General features: G+C 38.0%; 1 protein-coding gene across 1 annotated transcript in view; it reads right to left on the reverse strand.

Moving 5' to 3' along the window:
* Positions 1 to 10842, reverse strand: part of ESRRG (estrogen related receptor gamma) — a 224600-nt gene extending 213758 nt beyond the window's left edge. The window contains exon 1 of the mRNA XM_047840792.1: positions 10769 to 10842. Within this exon, the coding sequence (XP_047696748.1) occupies positions 10769 to 10824 (56 nt within the window). The 5' untranslated portion in view covers positions 10825 to 10842. The remainder of the gene's footprint in view (positions 1 to 10768) is intronic.
* Between the last annotated feature and the right edge of the window lie 591 nt (positions 10843 to 11433).

The following is an 11433-nucleotide window of genomic DNA, read 5'->3' on the forward strand; positions in this document are numbered from 1 at the left end:
GAGGACTTGAACCACGGATGAGTTGGCTTGTCTGGTTTTGTTCCCCCCCCCCCCCCCCAGCGACTTTGCAAGTTTGCTCAGGACAGAAAGATTTCAGGGTACCCACAGGAGCGGCGGCTCTCGGATCCAGTGACGTTCGGTGTTTCGCGTGCAGCGTAGCTCAGAGGGCAAAGCAAGCCGTGTGCGGGATCGGGGGTCTCCGCCCGCCGCCTCGCAGGGCTGCTCCTGAGCACGCCCGCTTCCGAGCCCAGGGAAGACCACCTTACTCTGATGAGAGTGCTTTCCTCAGGCAGGAATTTTTATTTCGGCTGGAATCTTAAACCATTACATTTCCAGCGATGCATTTTTATGTTTACAATTGACATCTTCATAAAAGAATGAAACCTTTGAGCAACAGCTCAAAAGCATGAAGGTTGCCCGCAGTGGTACTTAAATTATTTTACACCTAAATGGAGCCCGGTTGTTTTTAGTTAAAATTTAATAAACCTTAAACTGATGACCTTTCTTCCGCAGAAAGGCCCAGAGTTGCAAAAACGAACTTTCCAATGAAATATATTTTAAGGAACTAGTGCTGAACAAAGGGCTATTTAAAGCTGAACGCTTTGTCAATTTATCAGCTTGTGAACATTCTGTTCCTGAATTCCCCACTGCTGCTGAATGTATAGAACGGTGGTGCCTTGCTTAATCGAATACTATTGATTCGAGTGTGTCACAGTGATCTCATTGAGAGTAATCAATAGTAATCCAAAATCAATCAATCTGCTCTTGCACTATCATTTATCAAATCTGAATACACCAAATTATTTGTAGGCGTCACATTACAAAGAAGAGAAGAGGGTTGAGCTGGTCAAGTTAATGGTTTATATTAAGAGCAAAACCAATACCCCTCTCTTTTTAAGGGGAGGTGCTTTAAAATGGGCTGTGGCTTGGGCAAATACGTTCCTCCTCTCGCTAAAGTATCCTAAGTTTACAATTAATCTCATTCCGGTCCCGAGAAAAAAATAAGATTTCTTACCCAGGGCTTTGCTGTTTGAGTACAAGTGGCATAAACTTACACATGCCCTAACTTACTGAATAACAGCACGCTAGCATTTTACAAGTCTGATAAGCTAAGTTTCAAATGCCTGTCTCCCATCTGCTGGAAAACAAGGGGACTCGTCTGACACAGGCCATAACTGCATCTTCTAACATCAGAAATGATGTTTAATAGAATTGGAGTGGAAAAAGGGATACTTAATTTCTCCTGAGAACGTACAGCATAGATGCACCTGCTTATCAAAGAAGCTGCTGTTGAGGCTGAAGGTTCCTTTATCAACATATTCACCTGTAATTTAGTCGAGGTAATAAATCCTTCTATTCATTATGGCACACTCAAAAGCACCCCTACTATTTAACTTGAATGAAAAAAGGCACAGAGTGTCTAAAACATTTACTTTTGCTAATGTAAAAGTGTTGGCATTTTACTTCATTCCCGATAAGCTGGTGCCAGTGGCGGTGATTATTCTTTTCTTATTCAAAGCCTATCAGCATTTCGAAAAGCTCTCTCAATCTTATCAGGTGTATGAACAGCACAGTTACTGAAAACAGTTTGTACTGCTCCTCTCCAAGCTATCTGATAAACCCCCCACTAACTAACTGCATTTACACACACTCACACAGAAGTTGTGTCTTCCACGCCCTGTAGCCAGATTCCAGTGTGCCAGGGATTTTTGTGCTGGGACATTAACTTAACAAAAATGTCAGCAGTGAGTGCCCCAAACTGACAACAATCAAGAAAACACCATAAAAGCACTCAACTAGAATGTACAACAAACAGAAACACCAAGGAAACAAAGATGGAAAGTTGGAGGCAATCTCTTTGGAACTAGAGAGGGGGTTAACATACTGTGTATGCAGATACGGACGAATATCACGTACTTACCTTTTAGCAAAGTAAATCATCCTTTAGCACAACAGATGAACCGAAACAGAAATTTTAAGAGAAAATATTGCCGCAAGTGAGAGGGTTGAGGGATGTTTTTTGGAACTAAGCAGGCATTTCCCCCACATTTCGGGTTATCTCAGTGTGAAGGCAGAGAGGTTCCATAATGCAAGCAAAGTAAGACAATAGACAATATCACCGAACTTACCCCATAAACTGGAGACAAGATAGAAAGCAAGGCTGTCACATATGGTGACCACATTCTCAGGACAGATTTTCCAATCATTAAAACCCTCATAAATGCTCTAGACATTAAAGTTTTGTTCACTATAAGGAAATAAAAAAAAAATAAAAAAATACAATTTGAGTGTTTAACCTCTTAGTATTTTTCTCATTCTTCAGACTTAACCAACTGAACAGTTCCACACAAAGGTACAAGGAAGGAATGATCATCCAGGCTAACACAAGTAGATGATCCGCTCTCCATTTCTATCTATTAGAAAATGCTTATACCAGTTCATGGTTCGTACGAATTGAGAGACGTACCTAATCATTTATGGGTAGCTCTTTGGAGCATGAAAGACAACAATGACATTTATAGAACATAAGAGAAATCTAAAACGTACTTGAACGACTGAGTAATGGATTTCTGACCCTGGGAAAGAATGTCTGCTTGGGCTTCTGTGCATAAATTGTCCATTTGTTCCTCACCTCCCTTTGCGGAATGGCTAGGAAAGAACAGAAAAAGGCGGCCACATGCTCCCACCTGAGCCCAACTCCTGATTCTGTCTAGACTCCAAGAATAGAATGAGCCTTTCCTTAGATGTGTAGAGCAATAAGATGAATTAGTCAAGTATGTAGTTCAGTACAATTCAGCTGATGGTTGCTTTTCCATCTGTGACACTATGATCCCATGACTGATGAGGCAGGTCTCATTTAAGTCTATGGATAAAGGGATGCTTCTGTCATTTACTGGCCCCAGCACCAACTGTATACAGTCGCTTTCTCATAGGAAACAGATGGAATTCTCGTCAACCATATGCATCGTTCCTTTTCTATGGTCATGGACAGTTGGTTACAGGTATAATATTCCCCCTCAAAATATCAGGTCTGTTTTAATAGATTAGTGATGATGAAGAAAGCATTTAACTTCTGGAGAAGTTAAAGTTCTAGGATCATTTGGAATTATGGAGGGCAAAGGGCAATCGATTGAACAACCTCACATTTGAATTTATTTCTCTAAATAAGTACGTTGGTCTCTATAATTTTTTGTATTACTCGCTATTTCTGGTAACTCTGGATATAATTTTAGACACTCTTTTCAAAGCAAAAACATTCCTATAAATATAAAATGTAACAGTATCATAACTGCCCTGGGGAAAAAAAAAAACCTTTTAAAACATTTAAACTCACATTATATTAAAAACAAAGTAAACATATTTATTGAATGTGTCTTCTATTTAAATTCTCAAAAGCCATCATCAATAAGTAAAATTCTTCCTAGAATTAATGAAAAAGGAATTTTCATGTGCAAGGAGAACATTCTGATCATGGAGGAGAAAGAAATTAATAAGCTTCTATTTTCTGTGCGTAAGTTCTTTTTAAACTTTCATTTTTTGCATTTTGAATAAGGCATAAGGAAAGAAAGCACAAGATTTTTTTTCTCAGAAAACATATGCACAGTGCAACAAAAAGAGATGTCCCTTGTTCAAGATGGATTGCCCAGGCTCCTTCTGACCCTCCACTTCTTCAAGTCTTTATTTACTTCACACATAGGAGCAACTGAGGTTCGCCACTTCAGAGACTTTTAAAAAATAAATCCCTTTGTTACGTCCACAAAAGCAGAAAGATCTGAACAAGTTCAAGTTATACTCCTTTTTTTGTGTGTGTATGCAAAACTCATGATTATCAATGCTATCTGCATTCCCATAGAGTTTTAAAGAGAAGGAAGCAAGCAAGCTGGTTTTCATTACACTTCTATTAGCCATCCATCTCTGGTATAATATGAGAATTTATCGGTAGCTTCCCTTTTATTTAGTATCATCTTAACCAATTGTTTGCAGAGAAGGTGTATGAGGAAGCAAAGTCAAATTGACACATTTGTGATATGCCTGACAGCCTTCAGTATGCCCAGTATTAATTTGTTTTCTTTGGCTAGGTAAGTGTTGCCAAAGCATATTACACATAATGTGTACTTCCAATCAAAATGATGAAAAGTATATATGCAGTTTTGTTTCACTCAAAGAAACATGAGAATGCACAGAAGAATGTATATGACAAAGACTGCCTTTCATAATTAAAATATAAATTTAGTTTCAAGTTCTCTTTTTTTTTTTTTACAATGTAATCTAATCTTAGGTAGGCTGTCCATGAGTTTAACACTGTAAGTATTAAATAGATTCTAAGTGCCAGAGCCACGGCCATAGATTGCATTTCTAATGGTCAGTGCTGAATGTTACATATCTATATTCAAATGCACAGAGAGATCTATGCCAGGATATTGAAATGGACTTTAATTGACCAGTGAGAAGTCAATTTATTTAAAACTGCACCTTTTCTTTTAATGCTCTGCCCTAGTGAGCTCTCTTCCAAATATACATTCATTGCCATAAATTATGATGGCATAACATTTGAAGGAATCAAAACATAAAAAGCACGTTTCCTCCAAACATTTAAAAAAAATGTTTGATTAAAAAGGGGAATGGATACATGCATGTGCCCCGCATGCACGCAGACACACACACACACACACACACACACACACACACACACACACACCACAAAATTGAAATCCTTTCAATTTGATGGTTTTGTATAATTTGCTAGGATTTGGAAAAATACTGAGAAATATTGTCCAAATCAGGAAAAAGAAACACCTGGCACTTCTGTAAAGAAAAAGTAGAGAGGAAAGATGTGTTTGCTAAAACTCTGAATGGAAATTATTTTTAGCAGCTGAGGTTTGCTGGATCGTAGAAAGTAGAAGTCTAAAATGAACTGGAAACCAGAATAAGATGCCAGGTAAATCCTTCCAAAGGCAAAGCCTGTCACTTATCACCCTCAGATAATAAAGGAACTAACTTGGGTCTGATGGATTGGCATAAAGAAACAGCAAGATTTAGAAATAAAATAAAATAAAAACAACCAAACATTAAATGGGCTCAAGGGTTATACATACAAGTAAAGGTAGGAAATGAATCTGGGAATTTAAACAAGAATATAAATAAGAACAAGAATTAAAACAGAAAGTGCAGTGAGGTAAATGTTCTCTCTCAACACTCATTCAGATTTACTAAGCAAAACCACAGGTCTCTCAACTTACCTCTTAGAGTAAAATTCAAAAATACTAAAATCTGTGATGTACTTTAGAGAAATATAACGCTCATTAGTCTTCTATAGTGGCTTTCAGCAAGAAAAAAAATAAGAAAGTGACATATTTATGTAATGCAGACAAATAAAAGTCCTCTTTTGCATTTATTTGGGAGCTATCATGTTTACATTCAGATATATTCGTCAAGCCTCTGTATAAAAAAAGAATGCAGCCAAGATCTGATTCAAAACTATTTCTTGGATATGGGCCCACGCCATTAAATTATGCCTTTAATATTAGTAGCTTATTTCCTATTTTACAAATTATTTATGATTACTAGATATTGAATTTAGGAATGATCACAGTTAGAAAATCCATGAAATCAGAAACAAATTTACTTATTAGGTTACCTGTTACCTGTGTCTCTATACAGTTCAACCAATTCAGTTTAAAATCGGGACCTGGCAAATACCTGAAATCCCAGCTCCAGGTTAAAATCATACCTGGCAAATTTAGCTGGCAACTAATTGGTTAGAAAAATACTTGAGATTCACTTTGTCATATAAAGGTATTATGAACACTCTTAGCAGCATATCTCTATTCTACGCATATACGTCTTCCCTTATAGGTCCGTACTTCATTCATACCATACAGGCAAACACACACATGTGTGCATGCTACCGACTGCTTTGGATTTTAAAGTGCCGTGTGTGTATTTGTGTATTTATAACTGTATAGACCGTGTACACGCATGCACACATGGCTATGAAAATAATCCATAGCAAAACACATAAAATGCAATAAGAAGAATGTCAAGCAGCAGAGATGCCTGGTGTCATCCCTGCACTATCAAATATACACATAAGTATGATTGGAGAAAGAGAACCTAAATATTTCACTGTCAGAGAATGTAGAGAACCGCAATTCATTTCTATCTCCTGTGCTTTAGGACAATGACAATTTAATACAAGGCCAGTGGATGTAAAAGAGATAAAAACTGAACACACTGGGCCAGTGTAATCAAAGATTTTCTCCAGAGAGCTGGCTAGGGCCGGAGCTCATATGCACTTATAACAGATCAACGTTGTATTGTTTCTCTCTTCCATGAATTTGTGATGAAGCAAAATTTCAAGCAAAGCTTATCTACTGCAGTGACTTTAAAGTTCTGTCGAAACACCTCAAATGCTCTCCTCTTATTTCAATGCTTAATAGGTGGTTCTAGAAAGTTTATTTGCTATTCATTGGTTTGACAGAAATCACTGCTATCAATTGCCACTTGTCTGACAAAGTATCAACCATAAGCAGGGATTTTAATTTGTTTTATGAAATCACATAAGCAAAACCTTCAGGGCTGCGCAGCACTTTAAAAGTAAAACAAAGAAATATTTTCTTTAGTCACTAGGCTAAAACAAATGTTGAGGAATTTTTCACGAGGGATATGGACTTGAGACTGGGAATTATGCCTACCTTCCAAAAGAAGGGTCTCTTCTTTGTCTATAGTTCTTGCAGGAGTAAGGTATTGTGAAAGTATTGTTAAATAGACTCATAGAGAAGTTACCTGCCCTCTTTGATGAATAGCACCATGTATCTAAAATTAATTGCAAAAGTATGGCCCAGCTAATGAGATGGTCCTTATCTTTTCTCAGCAAAGGAAGCACAAGTATTTTTCTGCTGGCTCAATATTTTATAAAAATGCCTAAAGTGTTATTAACTAACTAAAAATCTGATGAAAAGACCTCAAAGACACAAATTATCGTAAATTCTAAAACCTGGAAAACCTGGAGGTAAGCCTGATTTCCTATATTATTTCCTTTTTAAACCTTAATTTCTTTTCTTTTTTACTTCGAAAAGAAAACCAAAAAAAATCTTTTCTTCAGCTTCTATTAGCAATTTTAAAAGCTGAATTACAATATCCTTTTTTATAAGATGGTCAGTATATATTACAGGTCAGATTAAATCAAAGAAATCTATCAAAGGCCGTCAATTTAGAATTAAAAAAAAAAAAGAACAATGATACCTTATTGGGGGGAAAACACTGGAAAAATGATCATCCATGCAAGAGAATTAATGGATATCCACAAGGGCTTTGCTAATAACATGGGTTAATTACCGCTGCAACACTAGGCTCAGTAAATAAAGCAGCAGTGCCATAAACACATTAAGATGAGAAACCATCACTATAAGAACCAGCCAACACTATCACCCTTGCCTCTGCCCAGGAAAGGGAAAGCTGTATTCCAGCCCTTTCTGTAAAAGGAGGATTTCTAAACTTACCACCAAATGTATATACGGCAATACATAAATGCACTGACACAAAGGGCTGGTGAAACATGGGGGGCCCATCATTTCCTCACCACTCCCATTCAATATTTATTCCATTAACTCAGGGACACCTATTTTTGCTTATTCCTAGGAGAAAAATCATATGTTACATAATACACACTGTCTGGACGTAGTTTGGGATATGTACAGTGGTTATTATTATTTTCAGAAAAACAGAATTGATCTGTTCTCTTTAGTGCTGTGATGGGCAAGGTTACAAGACTCTCCAGTCACCCCTAAGTGCAAGCTACTTGTCACTTCCAGCAATTTACAAAGAAATCATCTGCAAACCCCACCTACACCCCCTACCTTTAAGGCTGCAGGTGTTTTCAACAGATTTACAGAATAAAAACAGGAGGAAAAGTAGCATGAGCTCCAAGTCTGGAGTTTAGGTATTCTTTCTCAGAAAAATAAACTTAAAGTATCTGTTCATAGTTCTCAAATAATATCATATCTAAAGTGACTTAGGCAAGCTCCTCTTAAAAAAAAATCGTATCTGCTCTGATTTAGGCTTTCTGTTGTTGTTGTTACTGTATACATTTTTCCTTCCTGCCTATTTTTATCTCATATATTTTGACATTCTAGTATTACTTTTGGATAGTTGTGTTTCCATCTACGTTAGCTTTTAACAAGGAGAGATGAGGCCAGGGGGAAAAAAAAAATCAAAACCCTGACACAGAAAGAGTGGACCATACAAAATAAAACTTGTTTAGCTCCAAACAGGTATTTCAAAACACAAATCTTTTTCATTTGCAATGCCTGGATTTCAACCATCAGGCTGAATTCACTAAACTGTTCCCTCCTCGCCTTGCCTGTTTTCGAGTGTTTCAATTGCCTTTCCTTCTTCCAACAGCTGTGACAACTGTTAAAACAGTCAGTAAAATTAAGTCCGCTCTATAATCCTGTAGTCAATGTTACATTTTAATCAGAGGTTGAAAGGGATTCATGTGATGAGCACACTCATTTAGAATGATTAGACGGACACATATGTCAAAATGAGCAGATATATTATTTTCATCTATTTATGCTATCAGTTATTACTGCTATTAAATGTGAAACAAGCTTTCAAGTATTATGCTCTTTAATGTGCTGGCACATTTCCTAAAATAAAAAACACATAGTTATAGGTTAACATTTTAGGCTCTCCTAATGGTGGTCAATAAATTGTATGAATCTTTTTCAACAGCCTCCAAAACAGAAATTGTCTAATATTTTCCTCTGAAACCGCATAACTCTGGTTTCATTTCTGTGTATACACACACGTGATAGGGTTTAACCCAGTACAATTACTATGAATATTAATAGCATGTATAAATTCTGTGGTTTATTAATTGAGACAGAGAGGCAGATGCGTTGCTTAGCATTAGATCTTTCTGTCTGTCCAGTGAACCACGTAACCATCAGAACTGCATCCAGACAATAAATCTGTATTTTTTAAAGATGACTTTTAATTGAGCCAAAAAGAAAGCTAGTTTGAATCTTGCGCCAAAGCCAAAAGGACATGTGCCCTGATTTCATTTAAATGCATCTGCTTTAAGAGGCTTATCTAAACTAATTATTCAAATTAGCTATAAGAAGTTAAATTCAAGAAAACTACTTTAAAAAGAAGCCTCTGGGGGATTTTTAAAGTTTGTTTTGTTTATTTATTTATGGGAGAAAGTTCAGAATCTGGGTGAGCTTGGATAACGCCTCCTTCCTGAGAAGACATTTAGACTCGCCGATTCTACAGCCCAGGTGCACCAACCTTCAGACTACACTTGGGTGGGCAGTCCTACCTTTGTTTGTTTTTCATTTTTATTTTCACACAATTTAAGGTTGTTTCTTGCTTCGAGTGTTTCAAAGTGTAGCAGGCACAACCTTCCAATCTTTCAGTTCCTCCCTACGTCCATCTCTTGGAGACTATACCTTGCGTGAGTGTGTATGTGAGTGTGTGCGTGTGTGTGCATGCACGTGCGAGTGTGCATACACATCTATGCACACAGTCACACTCATACAGACACGAGCAGGCACTAAGACTGCAAATCACTTTTCATCTCTGACTTAATTACAAAGCAATGCAATATGCAGTCACTAAGGACAGCTAGTGGACATCTACCTATAATGCACTACCTCGTCTTCGAGAGTTTTAGATTTTCTTCACAATCTATAGAGAGATGTTTGCCAAGAGCACTCTTTTCAGAATTATAACAGTTGGTATTACTGTAATGTGAAAGCAAAGCAATATAACTGACTCAACAGAAAGATGATCCAGTGACAGCTCCCGGGGTATACTAATATTTTATCTTCACAGTGCGTTGAAATTAAGTTTATGACCTACTCGTTTACTCAAGAATGCCTAATTTACTTGTCCTACCCCCCATACGCTTCTCCCCCACCTCTAGGGTTCCAAATACATATATATGCCCATATGCATAAAGATATTCATAAATACGAATTAAACTGCATGTAAGAACAAAAGTACTTTTCTCTATTTTCTGGACATGAAGCATGGCACAAATCCACAATCTGAACATCGTCTATTCAAGGGGAAATTTTAAAAGTCACTAGTGTTTCTTCTTTAGTTTTTTCTCCCCTTAAATATTTATAATGTGTGAAAATCTCATGTTACTTAATGGACTGATTTGTCAGTTAAGTGCCGACTTAACGCTAACCATGCAAATAACATTATTCTAGCCCTGAATTGCATAGGGCTAGTTTTTAAATTGTTCTCTGAAGGAGAATTAGTAAATGTGCAATTTTGCCTCTAACTCTGCGCGGTAAGAAATGACAGGGAGCTGAAAATATCTGTCAAACTGCAAATACATAAGAGGCACTCAATAGTATAAATCATTTTGAATATTGTATTTTAAAACATCTTTCCTTGGGAAAATGGGTCCTAGTAAAAGATGCATTTTAACAGTTCACTAAGCATTTGTGCCAAGTGCCTATTCTTAGCACCTGAATAAGAAGTGACTGTCACACAGCTGTTTTACTGACAGTCACTGAGCTTTGCCTCAAAGGTAACATTGTAGTCAGAGAACAATTCTCGACTTACTGAATTAGGAGATCACCCTCAACACAAAAGGCACAAGACAGACACAAACAAGCACTCGTGCACACAAAATACCCAGGGCATTACCTGAATCAGTGTGCAAAGATACATTCCGTCCACACACACACACACACCCCACGCGCACCCCCACGACGAGTTTTAAAAAAGGAAAGAAAAAGGTACCTACTCTTCCTCGTAGTGCAGGGAAAAAGATTCAGGAAGGCAAAGTTCTACCGAATCCATGTGCGACCGGCAACCATTATTTGTGCACCCCAGCTATAAATCAAAGTTTCCTTGACAAAGCACAGTGCAATTAACACAAATGTTCTCCTAGTGACAAGCCTATAGGCACAGCCAGTTGGGACCAAAGCTCTCACACTCTCCTAATCAAGGACTTAAAGCCCCGATTGGAGCTTATTAATATGAAGTAGGGCTTTACATATGCAGTCCCACCGGCCCAGCCGCGCAGCCGATTGGGGGGCCTCTGCCCAATCAGGAGGGAGGCGACGGGAGACTGCACGGAGCGAGCGGAGCCAGGCAGGTAGGCAGGGTGCAGAGAACCGAGGGGACTGAGAACCGGCGGTGGGAGAGAAAAAGGGAGCGGCGACGCTAGCGATCGAAACGCTCCCAGCAGATAACTGTGCTCTCCTCCCCCCCCCCCTTTCCGTCTGTCTTTCTTTCTCTGGGAAGCTACAAAAGAAACATAACTAACTTAACTCTCTAAGCACTGGAGGGATTTGTCTTTGGTTTCTAACCTAAGACCTACTTTGCCTTGAAAAGAAGAACTCACGCACACTCTCAGTTAATTTGGGAAAGGATTCCGCGGAAGGTAGAGAATTAAGTTTGTCCTGC

The sequence above is a fragment of the Prionailurus viverrinus genome, chromosome F1, assembly GCF_022837055.1.
Source record: "Prionailurus viverrinus isolate Anna chromosome F1, UM_Priviv_1.0, whole genome shotgun sequence".
NCBI lineage: Eukaryota > Metazoa > Chordata > Mammalia > Carnivora > Felidae > Prionailurus > Prionailurus viverrinus.